General features: G+C 34.0%; 1 protein-coding gene across 1 annotated transcript; it reads left to right on the forward strand.

Annotated features, from left to right (window-relative positions):
* Positions 1-3475: 3475 nt before the first annotated feature.
* Positions 3476-17042, forward strand: LOC122403841 (zinc transporter ZIP1). Its single transcript, XM_043407599.1, has 4 exons — positions 3476-4040; positions 12390-12690; positions 14279-14446; positions 16725-17042. Exons 1-4 carry the CDS (start codon positions 3682-3684, stop codon positions 16932-16934), a joined length of 1038 nt encoding a protein of 345 aa, XP_043263534.1. The 5' UTR covers positions 3476-3681; the 3' UTR covers positions 16935-17042.
* The last annotated feature ends 2782 nt before the right edge of the window (positions 17043-19824 follow it).

Genomic DNA, 19824 nt, shown 5'->3' on the forward strand with positions numbered 1-19824 from the left:
TTTAGAAAAACATCGTGGGATGGATGAAGACACCAAGAAGAAAATATTTCCACGTATTTCTTTTGTACTTCAGATTGCGTTAGAATATAAGTAAAAATGTATGTAGATTATAAGATAAAAAAGCGTTCTCCAGCGTTTGATTAAATACTACTGAAACGTGTGCGTAAATTTAAGTGGGGATGATTAATATTAAGGTACATATTAGTATTCTAATATGCAAGGTCCATACGTGCAGTTGCACATTTCTGGTTGGATCTTCAGTGTCTTATTAGGCACTGTCATAATAAAAACATCCATATAAGAAGGAACAATTAATAATAAAGTACATATTGGTACTTCAATAATCAGGATTCGTACGTGCAGTTGCACATTCCAATTTTGTTTCTAAAAAACATGTGATGGATTATCTCACATGTATCAACATTCTGTTAGGTTTTCGATCTCTTCGTCAGAGTTCGTACGTGCAGTTGCACATTCCAATTTCGTTTCTAAAAAACATGTGATGGATTATCTCACATGTATCAACATTTTGTTAGGTTTTCGATCTCTTCATCAGTCAGAGTTCGTGCGTGCAGTTTGCACATTTAAATTTCGTTTTTAGAAAACATGTGTATCATCTCACATGTATTGACATTCTGTTAGGTTCTTCGTCTCTTCATTGGGCAGTTCTTTTAAGAACTCTCCTTTTCTAGCTCATTTCTAACTTTTCGATAGCTTCTCTCTTGGATAGGTATTCGAATTCCTCGCCAAAGGAAGGGTGGTTGGGGCGAGGCTAGGGCGGGTCTCCATACGCAGCAACCTCCTCGAGGTGAGACCTGGGGATTATTATTTACTATGTAATTAATATAATTATTAATTACATAGCAAATAATATGAGCTAATGGCTGCGTTCTTCTCATAGTTCCACATAACTTCTTCGCCCTGGTGTTAGGTCTGATAACACTGATTTCGAGTCGCGAATACGTTTCTGCCGAGTTAGTTTTTTAATAAATGGTATATTACAATTTAAAATATAAAATAGAGAATTTGCGGTGTACGTATCAATGAAATACATCCTTAGGTATTTTAATAATCTTGAAAATTTTAAATAATCTTAACACTTTACCGACCGGTAGCCTATTAATCGACTTTTTTACCGATCAACACTTACCGACCGATAGCGTATTAATCAACTTTTTTACCGACCAACGCTTACCGACCGATAGCCGATTAATCAACCGCTACCGGTCGGTAAAGTGTTAAAGTATTATCAAACATTCTTATCAGAAATACCAAGAGTGAGCATACAATATGTGTGACGTAAGTCATTGATAGGTACATAATACAAATGTAAAACATTCTATGATGGATCCACATCCATAAAAACCTAAATTTTTCTATGTTCGATACATATGATACAAGAAACGAAGTCTTCCAACGCTTCCAATCGCTTCGTCGCTAGATAAATCCTAGTAACGCTTATATTTAGCACCGATATCGAAACTGAAGAGGTATCCCATTGTTTCACGCGCGCGATACCGTCGAATGCTCTTTGCTTCGTATAAAATTCATTTAACACTAGAAAGACTGAAACTTAGTATATACCTATATTGCCCAAAAGCAGTCAAAATGACTGCATTGTGAAAGACTAACTAATGTGTAAAGAAATTTGTTTAAAATTAATTTTTAATATTATGTTATAATATTATGAATTTAGGGCGTAGAAATAAAATAAACAACTTGTTAGAACAAGTATCACTGCATAAAGATTCGAATAACAAGTACTACTTTAGCTTATTGAGAAACTGCAATTTATCAATAGGTCTGGGTTAGGTCTGGGTTATGTCTGGATTAGATCTGAATTAGATCTGAGTTAGGTCTGGGTTAGGTCTGGATTAGATCTGAGTTAGGTCTGGGTTAGGTCTGGATTAGATCTGGGTTAGGTCTGGATTAGATCTGGATTAGATCTGGGTTAGGTCTGGATTAGATCTGGGTTAGGTCTGGGTTAGGTCTGGGTTAGGTCTCATTTACACTGTTGTTGTATTTTGTAATTTCCAAGTGTATGATTTGGTTTGGACTCGAAAAAATGTCGAATGGGACTTGACGAACAATGCTTTTAAGTGTTTTATTTGAAATTTACCTGCTAAAATAAGTGTTTTATTTACACTGTTGTTGTATTTTGTAATTTCCAAGTGTATGATATCTGTTTGGTTTGGACTTGAAAGAATGTCGAGTGAGACTTGACGAAGGTGCTCCTGATATCAAAATTGATGTCGAATCACACTCGACATAGGAGTGCAAAGGGTTAAGATAATTTGGATTATTAACTAATCCAGACCTAAACCAGACCTAACCCAGATCTAATTCAGATCTAATCCAGACCTAACCCAGAGCTAACTCAGATCTAATCCAGACCTAACCCAGACCTAACCCAGACCTAACCCAGACCTAACCCAGATCTAACCCAGACCTAACCGAGACATAACCCAGACCTAACCCAGACCTAACCCAGATCTAATTCAGATCTAATCCAGACCTAACCCAGAGCTAACTCAGATCTAATCCAGACCTAACTCAGATCTAATCCAGACCTAACCCAGACCTAACTCAGACCTAACTCAGATCTAACTCAGATCTAATCCAGACCTAACCCAGACATAACCCAGACCTAACCCAGACCTAACCAGATCTAGGGTCTGGGTTAGGTCTGGGTTAGGTCTGGGTTAGGTCTGGGTTAGGTCTGGATTAGATCTGAGTTAGATCTGGGTTAGGTCTGGATTAGATCTGAGTTAGGTCTGGGTTAGGTCTGGGTTAGGTCTGGGTTAGGTCTGGGTTATGTCTCGGTTAGGTCTGGGTTAGGTCTGGATTAGATCTGGGTTAGGTCTGGGTTAGGTCTGGGTTAGGTAAGCCCAAATCGACAATTTATCATGTACTTGTATGTTATCATGTGTTGGTAATCGAAAAAAAATGAAAACTGTTATTTCAATACAGAGTCGAACTGGTCATATAAGAAATTTACTCAATTCAATAATAAGAGTCATTTGATTATTTAAAATTTTCCAAGCAGTCAAAATGACTGCTTTTAGGCGATACGGGTATAACACATATATATATATACCGGAAATGAAGGAGGGGGGAGGTAACTACAATTATTAATAAACGCATTTATATGTTGTGCAAAAAGTCACAAAATTCTAAGAAATTGTGTCATTATATACATAATTGTTTTTCTAATTGAAATTAAAAAGCAGTCAAAATGACTTCCTTGGGCAATCTAGTGTTAAAGAAGAAAAACGCGTTATCGTCGCGTCTTATCGGATATCGAACAATAGCACTCATCGACGCTATCTATCGCTGGTCTCTGCATGCGTCGCGGTTTCGAGGTGGCGTTCCTTGTCGCGTTCTTCGCCGTTGTCCATTTATCATCGAACGGGGGCCCGTCAGTGTCTCGATCGCGGCCGGTACGCGTTGTAGTCGGTGACAGATAATAATGCAATCACGGGCCACGGGCGCGGTGCCCATTTACGGACGCTCTGCCCGTCGAATTTCACCGATAACCGATTTTCCAGCGAGCACCGATCGCTCTCGTATCGCACGAGTCGATTGACCTTATCACCGGCTGCCAGATTAGCGTCAATCGCGCGGACGAGTGTCCCCTGCTGGCAGTGTCAGCCGATCGGTGTGCCCGCGTTCTCCCGTGAAATGACGATCACCGTGATCCAGGCGAAGTTCGCCTCGATGATCGCCATCGGGGTCGGCAGCTTCGTCGTCGGCGTTGCACCGGCGTGTTTCGTTTCACGCGTACGCGATCTTCAGCAGAGACTGTTGCTATCGTGCACACTGTGCTTCGGCGGAGGCGTGTTGCTAGCCACCGCGATCCTCCACATGCTGCCGGAAACTCGCGAGTCTATGCCCCAGCACGCGGAACTGGTGTTCGCCTGTGGCTTCCTTCTGCTCTACCTCGTGGACGAAATCGTTCACTACGTGTGGGGCAACGACATCGAGCACACTGTCGAGCCTCAGCGTTACGACGTCAGGAACGGGGTCACGCCTAGTCCGGTGTACGTAGTGGTAGTACTTGTAGTCATCGAGTTACGCGGTTCCGAGTTACATGGGTGTGGTTTCGCGTATACAGGGTGTCCCAGAAACGGTGGTACGAAAGAGGGTGATTCTAGATGAAAAATCAAATCGTTTATGGTTTCTTTGGCGAGAAAATCAATTGTGAATTGATCTCGATACAAATAGCACCAATATCATTACTGGACTGCGGATGTCTATGTATTTATGAGAAATTTTAATTCTCAAAAAAACTACAGAATGCACTTGTTATGCAAAAGTAAGATACGAATTATTATATTTCGGGGTTGAGACAACCCTCTAGAAAGCTCCGATTTCATTAATTGTATTAATAAAAATATGAATTTGCATAAAGATCCGCAGTCTAATCATTGCTATCAAATTTAAATAGACATCTTTAAATCACTTGGAACAATCTTTCGTTATTTATTAATTAGTGTCGAATTTCTTTCAAAGTTGGAAAATAATGGAAAATGAAAAGATTTATTGCGTTCAAAAGAAAAATAATACTTTGCATCATATCGGACTCTAGATAACGTTTAAATTGCGCATTAAATAGTTTTTATTTCGACATAATTGGTGGAGACTATATTAGCGGGAAGAGGGTGATTCTGGACGAAAATAAAGAATGAAATTTTTACGTTTAACATTTCTTTGGCGAGAAAATCAATTGTGAATTGATCTCGATACAAGTAGCGCCAATATCATTACTATCAAATTTAAATAGACATCTTTAAATCACTTGGAACAATCTTACGTTATTTATTAATTAGTGTCGAATTTCTTTCAAAGTTGGAAAATAATGGAAAATGAAAAAATTTATTGCGTTCAAAAGAAAGATAATACTTTGCATCATATCGGACTCTAGATAACGTTTAAATTGCGCATTAAATAGTTTTTATTTCGACATAATTGGTGGAGACTATATTAGCGGGAAGAGGGTGCTTCTGGACGAAAATAAAGAATGAAATTTTTACGTTTAACATTTCTTTGGCGAGAAAATCAATTGTGAATTGATCTCGATACAAGTAGCGCCAATATCATTGCTATCAAATTTAAATAGACATCTTTAAATCACTTGGAACAATCTTTCGTTATTTATTAATTAGTGTCGAATTTCTTTCAAAGTTGGAAAATAATGGAAAATGAAAAGATTTATTGCGTTCAAATGAAAAATAATACTTTGCATCATATCGGACTCTAGATAACGTTTAAATTGCGCATGTAAGGGAATGTAAAAATGTAGGGATTTCGAGGATTTCTAGGATTCTTAAAAATATGGACAATTCGAATGTAGTTTCGATATTCGTTTCAATATCATTCTTATATTTTGGATTAATAAGATGTGAAAATTAGAGATCTCAGTAAAAAGAACAATGAATTCCTGGTGTCTCTAATTTTTACATTTTGTTAATCCAAAATATAAGAGTGATACTGTTTCCACGAAAATGTAGGGATTTCGAGGATTTCTAGGATTCTTAAAAATATCGACAACTCGAATATCGTTTCGATATTCGTTTCAATATCGACGATATAAAATTGTCATAGTTTTTCGATATAACGAACGATTTCCGATAGTATTACAAATAGCAAGGAAATACATTCTTCAGCAACACAAATCACTATCGAAAGGCTAGGAATTTCGTTACACTCAATAAAATGAATTTAGAATGAAAAATCAATAGAATGAAAGTTTCTTTCGCAGGAAAATTTGAAATAAAATATTTTCTACTCGTTACTTCTTTTATGTATTGTTTTCACTTAGACTTTTGTAACAAATTTTCTCGATAAACGAACTATTATAGATGAACGAATAAGTAAATTTTGCGAGGTCGAAAACGTGGCAAAAGTTGAAACTTGGAATTAATGGTATGTGGAAGATTGAAGCCCTCGAAATCCCGGATGTGTCGAGAAGAATTTATTCGAGACAGTTGGGATCCTATGATTACCTTGCCATTCGAGAATATGCTGAGCGTTTTCGCGACACTCGAATCTCTTCCGGAATCCTGGCCATTTATGTGTTCACGAAAATTTTATCTCGATATTTTTGGAATACCTCACACCTCTAGTTTCCTCTTCAAAATGAATGTGAATAAAATTAAAAAAACATATTGTAAATTCTTAGAATGTCGGTAAAGAAGTGAAACTAGCTGTGTCGTATAATAAATTGTTTAATTTTTATATTACAGCCGGGAATGAAATTAAAGAAATATATCGAAAATTCTTAGAATGTCGGTAAAGAAGAAACCAGCTGTGTCGTATAACAAATTGTTTAATTGAATATTACAGCCGGGAATGAAATTAAAGAAATATATCGAAAATTCTTAGAATGTCGGTAAAGAAGAAACCAGCTGTGTCGTATAACAAATTGTTTAATTTAATATTACAGCCGGGAATGAAATTGAAAAAATATATTGAAAATTCTTAGAATGTCGGTAAAGAAGTGAAACTAGCTGTGTCGTATAATAAATTGTTTAATTTTTATATTACAGCCGGGAATGAAATTAAAGAAATATATCGAAAATTCTTAGAATGTCGGTAAAGAAGAAACCAGCTGTGTCGTATAACAAATTGTTTAATTGAATATTACAGCCGGGAATGAAATTAAAGAAATATATCGAAAATTCTTAGAATGTCGGTAAAGAAGTGAAACTAGCTGTGTCGTATAATAAATTGTTTAATTTTTATATTACAGCCGGGAATGAAATTAAAGAAATATATCGAAAATTCTTAGAATGTCGGTAAAGAAGAAACCAGTTGTCGTATAACAAATTGTTTAATTTAATATTACAGTCGAGAATAAGATTAAAGAAATATATTGAAAATTCTTAGAATGTCGGTAAAGAAGTGAAACTAGCTGTGTCGTATAACAAATTGTTTAATTTAATATTACAGCCGGGAATGAAATTAAAGAAATATATTGAAAATTCTTAGAATGTCGGTAAAGAAGAAACCAGCTGTGTCGTATAACAAATTGTTTAATTGAATATTACAGCCGGGAATGAAATTGAAAAAACATATTGAAAATTCTTAGAATGTCGGTAAAGAAGAAACCAGTTGTCGTATAACAAATTGTTTAATTTAATATTACAGTCAAGAATAAGATTAAAAAATATATTGAAAATTCTTAGAATGTCGGTAAAGAAGAAACCAGCTGTCGTATAACGAATTATTTAATTTAATATATTTGATAACGTAAAACTTGATAATTCAAAAGAATAGAAAGTGCTATTAAAGCTGTTGCTGATTTAAATGGACGATTTTTTGGTGGAAGACAAGTTAAAGCAGGTTTTTATTCCAGCGAAAAGCTTGATATTTGATAACGTTGTGCAAGAGTTGAAACTATTGTTGAAAAAAACTGAAGAAATTGGGACACTTTATTAGCGCCTCGTGTGTATCTACATGGATGATTCGGGGATTAAGATCAGCTTGAAACAGATCCGCTTTAAATTTTAATTCTGGAACAAGATTATCCCTGTTTATTTTTAGCGAATTTGCCTACAACGTTTGTTTGCTATGCAGAAACAGACCTGTGGAAAGCTAGATAAAATAACTTGAGCCGCAGAGAATGTTCAAAACAATTTTATAAAAATGTTGCTAGTTTGTTTAATCTCTTGGAATAGTGCTTCGTTGATTCGACTGTTAAATATAACATTTTCAATGAAGTTAAAATTTTCATCAATAAACATAACACTTTCTATAAAGTTAAAATTTTTAACAATAAACTTAACAACTTTCTATAAAGTTACAATTTTCATTAATAAACATAACACTTTCTATAAAGTTACAATTTTCAGTAATAAACATAACACTTTCTATAAAGTTACAATTTTCATCAATAAACATACAATTTTTTATAAAGTTCAAATTTTCTTTTCGATCAATTAAAAATTGTATAATCGAAAATTGATCGAAGTATTTATTTTTGTTCATTTATAAAAATTCAAGAATCCTACTTGGATTTAGTTAAGAACATTAACATTTCACCGTGAAAATTAATTTTTGAGGTTATAGTTACTGCGTTATAGGATGTATTGCACGGAAAAAGAATGATCAATTCCTGATATTGTCGTAGCAACAGTAAAATGAACAGTAATAGATCATTTTTATTTATTGTTAATTTCAAGCTTTTTGAAGACTGACTAAAACGTTTGACTGATAATTGATAATTCTTATCAGGATTGATTCTCCTTTTTTTACAATATATTTCATGTAGAATAAAAAATTAGAGACAATTAATGATTGTATATGATTTTTATTTATTGTTAATTTCAAGCTTTTTGAAGACTGACTAAAACGTTTGACTGACAATTGATAATTCTTATCAGGATTGATTCTCCTTTTTTTACAATATAATTCATGTAGAATAAAAAATTAGAGACAATTTATGATTGTATATGATTTTTATTTGTTGTTAATTTCAAGCTTTTTGAAGACTGACTAAAACGTTTGACTGACAATTGATAATTCTTATCAGGATTGATTCTTCTTTTTTTACAATATATTTGATGTAGAATAAAAAGATTCCATACTTATTCACGAAAAGAAAAATTAGAGACAATTTATGTTTCTATATGATTTTTATTTATTGTTAATTTTAAGCTTTTTGAAGACTGATTTTGACTTGACTGACAATTGATAATTCTTATAAGAATTGATTCTCCATTTTTTACAATATATTTGATGTAGAATAAAAAGATTCCATACTTATTCACGAAAAGAAAAATTAGAGACAATTTATGTTTGTATATGATTTTTATTTATTGTTAATTTCAAGCTTTTTGAAGACTGACTAAAACATTTAGCTACAATGAAACAGTTATATTATCATAAATCAGAAATAAATATTATTTTGGAATTCCAATTGTGAAAAAGTTTTGGCCTCGTAAACAATTTTACGATTCTTAACACTTTACCGACCGGTAGCGGTTGATTAATCGGCTATCGGTCGGTAAACGTTGGTCGGTAATGAAGTTGATTAATACGCTATCGGTCGGTAAGCGTTGGCCGGTAAAACAGTCGATTAATAGGCTATCGGTCGGTAATGTGTTAAAAAGGACCGTCGAATTATTTCCTGCATTCACAATGTCTCTATAAATGGGAGAATCGAGTTTAAAGTGTTAACAATACAACGAAAACTTACGTAATGAAGTACATACGTACAGTGTCACACGAAACAGTTCTTGGATCGATAAGGAACACGGTATTTAATTTATTTAATGCTATCGAGTCGATATACGCGTATCAGTCGATTGTCTCGTGGATATAAACGATACTCGAACGCGAATAATTCGACGTTTAGCTCTTAACTACTCGATAATAAGGTCAAAGTCTTTAGCAAATGTCTGATAATGGAAGACCAAGAAGAAACTCGATAGAAGCGTTCCGCTCTCGACATTGTTTCTCGCTAATCGTGTTATTCCTTTGCTCATTCTATACCGTTCGAAGCATTGTCGAGCCTTCGAAGGATCTTTGTACACGGAAAAGCGAGCGAAAGTTGCACGCCACGTCGAGGAAGATCGGTTTATCTCTCGATAAACACAGTGGTTAGATACCAATCGAACTTAGATATCTTTCACGTCTTTATCGGAACGAAAGCTTGCAGGCGACGGGTTTGTTTAGTTTGACGTAGCCGCGGGGAATTTTTCCTTACAGTTTATCGTTCTGATTGTGGTTGCAACACGTTTCTACTTCTAATCGAGACGAATTAGCGAGCAAAGTGATTGCAAAGCGAACTATTAACCCTCTTTTACTCCTAAAGACGTAAATATACGCTTTCACGTATCCATCAATCATAAAATTCATCCATCAAAGCGTAAATTTACGCCATCTGCATTTTTTTTTACTGTTTTACCAATTGATTCGACATGGAATTGGATATTTTCATTTATTTGCATTTATTAGTTTTTTAAACCGTGAGAATGGTCTCTTAAATCTCCAAGTACTTTTCTGGTCACCAGTCTAAGCGACAGTCGCGCCATCTATTCATCAATCATAAAATTCATCCATCAATCCATCAAAACGTAAATTTACTCTGCATTTTTTTTACTGTTTTACCAATTGATTCGACATGGAATTGGATATTTTCATTTATTTGCATTTATTAGTTTTTTAAACCGTGAGAATGGTCTCTCAAATCTCCAAGTACTTTTCTGGTCACCAGTCTAAGCGACAGTCGCGCCATCTATCCATCAATCATAAAATTCATCCATCAATCCATCAAAACGTAAATTTACTCTGCATTGTTTTTACTGTTTTACCAATTGATTCGACATGGAATTGGATATTTTCATTTATTTGCATTTTTTAGTTTTTTAAACCGTGAGAATGGTCTCTCAAATCTCCAAGTACTTTTCTGGTCACCAGTCTAAGCGCCAGTCGCGCCATCTATCCATCAATCATAAAATTCATCCATCAATCCATCAAAACGTAAATTTACTCTGCATTTTTTTTACTGTTTTACCAATTGATTCGACATGGAATTGGATATTTTAATTTATTTGCATTTATTAGTTTTTTAAACCGTGAGAATGGTCTCTCAAATCTCCAAGTACTTTTTTGGTCACCAGTCTAAGCGACAGTCACGCCATCTATGTCGATGGATTCTTCCTAGGGCGTGCCACAGTCAAAAGGTTAAACGAAAGGATTACCCACCAGGGATTAGAATCTTAAATGCTATTATTACATACAATAATGTGCAAAAGTGTCCCGTTTATATTCAAACAGAAACGTTTAATAAAACTTTGATTCTCATTTGATTCTCAGCGCCATCTATGTTGATGGATTCTTCCTAGGGCGCGCCACAGTCAATAGGTTAAACGAAAGGATTAGCCACCAGGGATTAGAAACTTAAATGCTATTATTACATACAATAATGTGCAAAAGTGCCCTGTTTATATTCAAACAGAAACGTTTAATAAAACTTTGATTCTCATTTGATTCTCAGCGCCATCTATGTTGATGGATTCTTCCTAGGGCGCGCCACAGTCAAAAGGTTAAACGAAAGGGTTACCCACCAGGGATTAGAAACTTAAATGCTATTATTACATACAATAATTTGCAAAAGTGTCCCGTTTATATTCAAACAGAAACGTTTAATAAAACTTTGATTCTCATTTGATTCTCAGCGCCATCTATGTTGATGGATTCTTCCTAGGGCGCGCCACAGTGAAAAGGTTAAACGAAAGGATTAGCCACCAGGGATTAGAAACTTAAATGCTATTATTACATACAATAATGTGCAAAAGTGTCCCGTTTATATTCAAACAGAAACGTTTAATAAAACTTTGATTCTCATTTGATTCTCAGCGCCATCTATGTCGATGGATTCTTCCTAGGGCGCGCCACAGTCAAAAGGTTAAACGAAAGGATTACCCACCAGGGATTAGAAACTTAAATGCTATTATTACATACAATAATGTGCAAAAGTGTCCGGTTTATATTCAAACAGAAACGTTTAATAAAACTTTGATTCTCATTTGATTCTCAGCGCCATCTATGTTGATGGATTCTTCCTAGGGCGCGCCACAGTCAAAAGATTAAACGAAAGGATTAGAAACTTAAATGTTATTATTACACACAGATTTTTCCCTTTAAATTCAAACAGAAACGTTTACTAAAATTTTGATTCTTAAAACATGTAAAGGAAACAGAACGTTAAAACGATTTCCTTTTTCGTAATCATTTAAAAAATTGTTTAATCATTTCACGATTAAACACGGTATATCTGAATGTTTATACACGGTAATACCAATGTCAATAATATGAAATCAAAGCGGCAACATGGGTCGAAACAATATTGTTGAAACGACCCAGATAGCGACCAACGTTGCATTTGGATAAATATTTGACTTGATGGTTAAATAAAAAAGCTCGAGTTGCACAGGGAATACGTTCCGAAATAGTCAAATATTTAAATTCGTTCTGACATTTGTGAGCTCAGATAAGTAATTAACGATGATCGATGGGGGCTAACGATCAGCGATAAAAGTAGACGCAAATTGTTAAAATATTATCACCGATTTGAATTGTGACTCTTGTTTGGTAATCGTTCGTAACGACGGTTTTTAACACTTTACCGACCGGTAGCGGTTGATTAATCGGCTATCGGTCGGTAAGCGTTGGTCGGTAAAAAAGTTTATTAATACGCTATCGGTCGGTAAGTGTTGGCCGGTAAAAAAGTCGATTAACAGGCTATCGGTCGGTAATGTGTTAATCGTCGATGGTAGTGTGATTGAAATTTGCCTAACGCTCGATGACACGAGCTCGAAACAATTGATCTCGGTCAGCCATGTACCTGATGCCATAGTCAATCACGAAATGGATGTTTGCAGCTATTCCGGATCCACACGGACTGTCGGAGGCGTTTACGCGCCCGAGGTTAATCCGAAGGGGTTCTATCAGCCGAGCGTTTCTGGATACGTACCGAGCAATTTGAAAAACAGTACTTATGGCGCGGTCCAATACGCGCCTAGTGCCCCATCTTTCAACGAAGAAGCCACTTTTTTGTGCCACGGGAATCACGCCGAGCCATGTCCAGACACCAAAACCGGTCTGATGGGCCTTTTGTTGGCGTTGACAATGCACTCCATTCTCGAGGGATTAGCGATCGGTTTGCAGAAAGCGATGTCCGAGGTGGGTGACGATAAATATTTACTTTACCGACCGGTAGCGGTTGATTAATCGGCTATCGGTCGGTAAACGTCGACCGATAAAACAGTTGATTAATAGGCTATCGGTCGGTAAGCGTTGGCCGGTAAAACAGTCGATTAATAGGCTATCGGTCGGTAAAGTGTTAAACAAGCTCGATCTCCGGGGCACATTGCTTTATCACACCGTGGCAGATACGCTTTATCGGTCGATTTTCGGACTTCAATCTCGTGTGTATGCAAGTCGAACATCGCTATTGTAGCTAATATTGAGTTAATATTGGGTCGACCGGAAAATTCGTACGCTTTTTATGAAATGTATATCCTGCTACACATCAGTTATTTGTATTCTTTTATTTTTATAGTCTTAGTTACTCTTCCACCTCATGTGGTATTATAAGTATATTTTTTGTTGGTAATTATTTACTTTAGCGATTCCTCATCAATTTTGATGTCCTTGAAATGTGTTGTTAATGTCATTGTTATGAAGATTTTTTTCTTTATAAATGTTACAATCGCTTGCCCTTTGTTTTCGAGATATTTTCAAAAACAATTTTGTGTCTGAATTAGCCTTGAGTTGAGTTTGAGACAAAATATTAAACTTTATTCTTTATTATTATTATTATTATTATTATTGTGGTTGTTGCTGTTGTTGTTGTTATTGTTGTTGTTGTTGTTGATGATGATTATGACGACGACGTTGATGATGATGTTGTTTTTTGTGTTGTTGATGATTATGACGATGATGACGACGATGATGAGGTTGTTGTTATTGTTGTTGCTATTATTGTTGTTTTTGTTGCTGCGGTTGTTGTTGTTTTTGGTGTTGTTGTTGATGATTATGACGACAATGATGTTATTGGTGTTGTTGTTATTGTTATTATTGTTATTGTTATTGTTGTTGCTGTTATTATTGTCGTTGCCATTGTTGTTGTTATTGTGGTTGTTGCTGTTGTTGTTGTTATTGTTGTTGTTGTTGTTGATGATGATTATGACGACGACGTTGATGATGATGTTGTTTTTTGTGCTGTTGTTGATGATTATGACGATGATGACGATGATGATGAGGTTGTTGTTATTGTTGTTACTATTATTGTTGTTTTTGTTGCTGCGGTTGTTGTTGTTTTTGGTGTTGTTGTTGATGATTATGACGACAATGATGAGGTTGTTGTTATTATTGTTGTTTTTGTTGCTGCGGTTGTTGTTGTTTTTGGTGTTGTTGTTGATGATTATGACGACAATGATGTTATTGGTGTTGTTGTTATTGTTATTATTGTTATTGTTATTGTTGTTGCTGTTATTATTGTCGTTGCTATTGTTGTTAATATTGTTGTTGTTGCTGTTGCTGTTATTGTTGTTTTTGTTGCTGTTGTTGTTGTTGTTTTTTGGTGTTGTTGTTGTTGTTGTTGATGATGATGATGATGATGATGATGATGATGTATTTTATTTTATGATACGATTTGATTAAAATCTATTTAATTGTTTTTAAACGAGTTAGAAGATCGTTTCTTTGTTTTACTTTGGCTTATCGCGATTTAAATATTGTTTGCTTTAATTGTATTCCTTATTTTTAGGTTTTACTTTTGGTCGGAGCAGTGGCTTCCCATAAGTTCGTCGTCGGTTTTTGTTTAGGGTTGGAATTAGCCGGGGCAAACAGTTCACTTTTGAGGCTCGTTACAGCAATTTTCTTTTTCTCGGGCGGGTCTGCGGTTGGAATAGGAATCGGAATGTTAACGCTTCGAGTAAGTAAATAGCAAATAGTCATCCCGAGAATAAATATTTCTCTACACTCGAAAATTTTCATCTCGAAAAGTCATTTTTCTCGCGTATCACACATACCAAATCGAGTGCTCAAAATAATGTCAGGAGTTTTTTTTTTTAATAATCTATGTTGAAGTGTCCAAGTACTAGAAAATAAAAGCTGATTTAAGTTTAGCTTGGATTGTTTAAATCGAATCAATTATTTAATTTTTTAAGCAATCTTGACTATTCAAATGAACTCTTGATTATGTATTTTTGATTATAGTATTATATTTTGAATAAGCTTAGATAAAATCAAGAATTATCCTAATAATTTTAGAAATTTAAACAAAAATATTAAGTTTAGCTTGGATTGTTTAAATCAAATTAAATATTTGATTTTTCAAGCAATCTTGATTATTCAAATGAACTTGATTATAGTATTATATTTTAATGATAATGTGTGCTTGGATAGAATTTGAATAAGCTTAGATAAAATGAAGAATAATCCTGATAATTCTAGAAATTTAAACAAAAATCTATTCATTTAAATAACTTGACATGGTTTTTTGGATATTTGAGTAGTTTTTTTGCTAGCAAGTTCGTAAAAGTTAAAGAATTATATGAAATTGAAAATTTCATTGAGTTTAGAATAAAATGATTTTGAAACAAGCGTAAAAATTGTAACATGTAATATAAGTATAATTTTTATAATTAACATATAAGCTTCTAACTTATTACATAATATTACATTATAATTATTACATTATAATCATTTTCACATGTACAAATAATCAATTCACATTGAATTTTCTCAAGTTTTATTAAATATTCAAGCTTCTTGGATAATCAAATATTTGACTTGGTTTGAAAAAATTAATTTTGTATTCGTTTAATTTTCAAGTATTTGGACAGCTCTAAATATAGTTAAAATTTATTAATTTCAAGCGTATTTCGATGTTCTATAACAATATAAATGTTGAACTTAACGATTGAACTTGACTTACTTCAATGATTAGAATATTATTGAGAACTAACATAAATTAACTATTTTAATCGATAATTAATCAGTTAGATTATTATCGAGTATTATTTTGACCATCGTTAATAGAGCAAAACTTGGATTTTAGCTTAAGTATTAAATAGAAACAATATGTCGTAGACAGCCATAGTGAAGTAATTCATATTTTAAAAATGAAGTCTCAAACGAACAAATTCTATCGTTGATTTTCGATTTGCTTTTTCATATAAGATCACACCATTCTCTACCAGGATCACCATATATTCTAGGATACTTATCATATTACATATTTTACTAACTCATATTTCTGATAAATATGAATTTAACGATTCTCTTTCTTATTTGGCTCAACTAAATTTATCGATCCTAGTGTAAATACTAGGATTAAAGATATTTTTATAATTTACATAAAAAATGAATATTTATGCACTCATCATCGTGGGTAAAAAACATTTCACGGAATAGAACAATATTCGTTATGTGGATAAAAAGGACCCCTCACAGATCTGATGGAAAATGACCCCCCTGGTTAAATTATTTGAACTTTTGACACGATTGGGTAATATTTAACCCTTTGCACACCTATTCGGCATCAATTTTTATCTCAGGAGCTCCTTTGTCGAGTCCTGCACGACTTGAAAATTAAAAAACACAACGATAATGTAAATAAAACAGATATCTAATTGAATTTGTTTAAATTTGCCCCACTTTTTAGCTAACGTAAATGTCAAATAAAACACTTGAAAGCGTTGGAAGCTGCTCGCAACAAAATTCAAACATAATTCGGAGTGCAAAGGGTTAAGGGCCCACAGTACTATTGAGTTTTAACACTTTACCGACCGGTAGCGGTTGATTAATCGGCTATCGGTCGGTAAGCGTTGGTCGGTAAAGAAGTTGATTAATACGCTATCGGTCGGTAAGTGTTGGCCGGTAAAACAGTCGATTAATAGGCTATCGGTCGGTAATGTGTTTTAAGAGGTCAAATTAATGGACAGTGTACAACAGTGAACAGTGCTTCTTACACTCAAATTATGCTCAAAACTTGGTAGTCTAGAATAAGCCACACTATTATTGACTTTTGATCCCCTTTATCTTGGAAACTGTTCAATTTACGAGCTTGCGCCCATTGGAACTTCTCATCAAGACATAACGAACTACATCACATCAAAAGTTCAGCTAATTTAACCCCCGTTTTCCCCCATTTTCCATGAGATTTGTGCAGGGTCCTCTGTACAACACTGATAACACGATTTCTGTAGATGGACAAGAAGTGGACGCACATCGTTCTGCCGATTTTGCAAGGTTTGGCTGGTGGTACCCTGCTCTACGTGACTGTCAGCGAAATATTTCCCAGGGAAAGGGCAAGATGGCACAGGAGCGAGCGACGAGCTTCGGGACTTTTTCAGTACTTCTCCGCGATTCTCGGCTTTGTCATTATTTTTCTGTTAAACAACTACGTTGGCTCGTGAACACTTGAGTCCCCAAAAAAAAGTGTATCCTTTCGGTAGAATAAATAGAAATCCCAATAAATATCAGCGATGGGGCACGGAGAACCGAAGAAAATGAAGAATACAGTTTAGCATTCGCGATAAATCTGCTCGAGAAGTTGTCTTTGTTAACACTTTACCGACCGATAGCCTATTAATCGACTGTTTTACCGGCCGACGCTTACCGACCGATAGCCTATTGATCGACTGTTTTATCGGTCGACGTTTACCGACCGATAGCCGATTAATCAACTGTTTTATCGGTCGGTAAAGTGTTAAATATGAGACACCGAATATGTAACGGTTATTAGAGTATCGTATTGGATAAAAAGAGAGACAGTGGAGAGAAATACGTGTTTGAAACATCGAATGGAAATAAAATACTACGACGAAATCGATATAACCTTTTAATTCGCGCACATCATTTTTTTCTGTTCGTTTTGAGTTTCTAAAAAGCAGAAAATTGGAATTGTACGAATGTCGTGTCCTTTGCACTTCGAATTATGTTTCAATTTTGTTACCCAGCAGCTCTCAACATAAAATAAAGCAATTCGAACAAGTAGAGGAACAAATTCAATTAAATATTTGCTTTATTTACACTATTGTAGTATTTTCGAATTTTTAAGTGTACGACATCTCTTTTTTTTCGGTTTGGACTTGAAAACGAAGCTCCTGAGATAATAACTGATGAGTTATACTCGATATAGGAGTGCAAAGGGTTAAATATTCGCGATCAGTTTCATGGAAGAAACCAGAAGTTAGCATTTTATTTATCCAGATTGTTTAGATTTGCATGAATGTTAATTAAAATTCAAGTAATATTAGACGATCTATTTATTAAAAATATCACGTTTCGCTTGTAGGCGTTGAATTAGTAAAGTCAGTAGCTTTGTTGTACAGTGAAACTTTGATTTAATACACTAACTGAGATTAGGAATTGTCCATGAAATATCGTCTATACTATAAATAAATAAAAATTTTAAGAAATATATAAAAATGAATCACTCATTTTTGTTCTTTGATAACACACAGTTTTTCATGTTTAGGAGTGCTGTAAATATTTTTTTTCAAAATTACAGCGTGAAAATTGAAAATACTCGATATTAAAACGAAATATGAATTTATTATTCTGCAGTATTTCCAAGTATATTAAATCAAGATTGTTTTATTGTATTTACATAAAAAACAAATAACATTGCAGTAAATATAAGAAACTGCAAACTACGGCGAGAAGAAATTACAACAATGTCATTAACGCCGAACTTAATGAATTTGTTCGCGTTAGAAGTTTTGTTAACATTTTCACAGCGATTTTTCCAGGATAAAATCAGTTTTGCTACTTTGCTCTGCGAGAAGTTCCATACAGAAAGTGTTCTGTCCCTTTTACTGATATAAGTTATAACGAGATGAAGTTTTCCGAGTCTCTGTGTGCTTTTGAAATCCATCTTGTCAGGACTGTTCGCCTCAACGTCCGATTACGTTAGCTCGATGCAATCCTTACCTCTTTTCTCCATTGCTCGAAATATGATCGAGATATTCAGTTATCCGAAAAATTCCTTCGATTAACAATTTTTGTTTATTTCAAGAGAACTATTCGTAACAAATAGAGATTGGATATTAATGCTTAGTATATAATAATAATATAATAATAATAATAATATAATATATATAATAATATATAATAAGCATTAATATCCAAGCATAAATATAATTTAAGCATTCAATATTAATATAATAATAATATATAATAAGCATTAATATCCAAGCATAAATATAATTTAAGCTTTCAATATTAATATAATAAATATATGTAATAATTTATGGTCGAATTATACTTTCTGAGATTTTTTATTCTTTTTTATTTAATTTTTACTGTTGCATCAACTCATTAGGGTAACTTGCAACCACAATACCTTAAAATACCACAATATCAAAATTTTCAGAGACTTCATTCCAACTCGGTGCTAGTTTTGAATTGCATTTGGAATTTATTACTGCGTGACCATGATCTATCCTTTCGTAGACAATAGAACATGGCGGACTCGCTTATTTGGTTGGTTTCTCTTCAACCTTATTCGTGGAGCGTAAAATGGGTTGCCTTCACAGGTGGATAAGTTTCCAGAATCAGTTTTTCTTAATATCACGAATAGTTTAAATATTCTTACTTAAGGACAAAGTAGAATAAAAATAGTAAAATAAATAACAAATTGTTTTCTTAATTTATATTAATAAACATATTTTACTCGTCCAATTTTTAACTGATTATTCAGTTAATAAACGTTTGAATGGAAATGTTTTAGACTATTTTACCAGATAAATACAAAACCATGTTATATAAGTTCTTAACTTTCACTTTCTTCTAGTATACAAGATGTTCGGTCAACTCTGGGAAAAATTTGAATGGGGGATTCTAGAGGCCAAAATAAAACGAAAATCAAGAATACCAATTTGTTGATTGAGGTTTCATTAAAAAGTTATTAACGTTTAAACTCGGCGAAACTAAAAAATTTCAAATCATTCTGAAAAAATTATTTTTGATTGCGGGGGTCCATTACAATCATTTTTGGTGAATACACATACCCCTGAAATCCTACGCATTTTCGGGGAAAAAATTCCTTACCGAAAATATAATTTCAGACCAGAAATGTCACTCTAAAATTTTCATGCGAATCTTTAAAACGATGTAACTTCTGAACGGATTGGTAGATTTTAATGTTTCAAACGGCAAACTACGCGTATTTTAGTGTAGAATATGTAGAAATTCTAACAATATTGAAAAAGTTATTCCTTAACCCCGTAAAGTTGGGAAAACTCCATAAAAATGGTCAAATTTTCAAACAGTCATAACTCTGACAATAGTGAATATGTTTTA

This window comes from Colletes gigas, unplaced genomic scaffold (genome assembly GCF_013123115.1).
Source record: "Colletes gigas isolate AHSC1104 unplaced genomic scaffold, ASM1312311v1 Colletes_gigas_Sc00078, whole genome shotgun sequence".
Lineage (NCBI taxonomy): Eukaryota > Metazoa > Arthropoda > Insecta > Hymenoptera > Colletidae > Colletes > Colletes gigas.

Coding starts and splice junctions, on each gene's coding strand:
- LOC122403841 (XM_043407599.1), top strand. CDS start 3,682: ATGACGATCACCGTGATCCAGGCGAAGTTCGCCTCGATGATCGCCATC. Junction 4,041..12,389: donor GGGGTCACGCCTAGTCCGGT/GTACGTAGTGGT, acceptor GGATGTTTGCAG/CTATTCCGGATCCACACGGA. Junction 12,691..14,278: donor TGCAGAAAGCGATGTCCGAG/GTGGGTGACGAT, acceptor CCTTATTTTTAG/GTTTTACTTTTGGTCGGAGC.